The sequence below is a fragment of the Plasmodium gaboni genome (genome assembly GCF_001602025.1).
Source record: "Plasmodium gaboni strain SY75 chromosome Unknown, whole genome shotgun sequence".
Classification (NCBI taxonomy): domain Eukaryota; phylum Apicomplexa; class Aconoidasida; order Haemosporida; family Plasmodiidae; genus Plasmodium; species Plasmodium gaboni.
Genome location: NW_017385547.1, coordinates 1 through 794, shown reverse-complemented (window position 1 = coordinate 794; position 794 = coordinate 1). Strand labels below are relative to the sequence as shown.

The 794-nt window shown below is 30.6% G+C and overlaps 1 protein-coding gene across 1 annotated transcript; it reads left to right on the top strand.

Moving 5' to 3' along the window:
- On the top strand, positions 1–794 carry PGSY75_0039600 (putative EMP1-like protein; the record flags this gene model as incomplete). The annotated part of the gene is made up of 1 exon (XM_018783513.1): positions 1–794. A coding segment is annotated over one exon (794 nt), but the record flags the coding sequence as incomplete, so codon positions are not given.

Here is a 794-nt window from a genome sequence, read left to right as displayed (position 1 = left end):
CGTAACAGTTATGCCGATTATGGCGATTTGGTTAAAGGAACAAGCATATGGGGAAATAAAAAAACACAAGCAGCCGAAAATAATATAGGTGAAATATTACAAGATATTTTTAAAGAGAAATTGAAATCTGAATATAATGGAGATATAAATAAATTAAGAGAAGCTTGGTGGGAAGAAAATAAAAAAGATGTATGGGATGCAATCACGTGCGGAATACCACAAAATGAAATGTTTGTCATTAGAAAAAAACCACCAGATGGTCGAGGAATAGAATATAGAGTCACTGGGAAATGCGGATATTCTCAGGAACTTCCCGACGATGACGATATACCTCAATTTTTACGTTGGTTCAAGGAATGGTCCAACTATTTCTGTAGAACAAATATTGAAAAAAAAACTAATTTGGAAACTAACTGTCAAGGATGTGACGGAACCAAAGAAATGGAATGTCCAAATAATAAAAATGCAGGTGGATCTAAATGTAAAGAATGTGTATCCACATGTAGAGATTACAAAACTTGGATAACTAATCAAAAGGAAGTATATAATGAACAACAAAAGAAATATACTGAAAAAATAAACGAAACACAAAATAATTCACAGAGTACTAGTTCAGGAAATACTGATAATACATATTTTAAAAACTTAATTGATGAAAATATAAATTCGGCTGAAAAATATTTAGAGTCAAGTAATTACGAAACCCATTGTGGCAAAAATAATGATATTAATTTTGATAATGTAGACACTACATTTAACCATACTCCATTAATATGTCAATCGTGTGAAGAAAA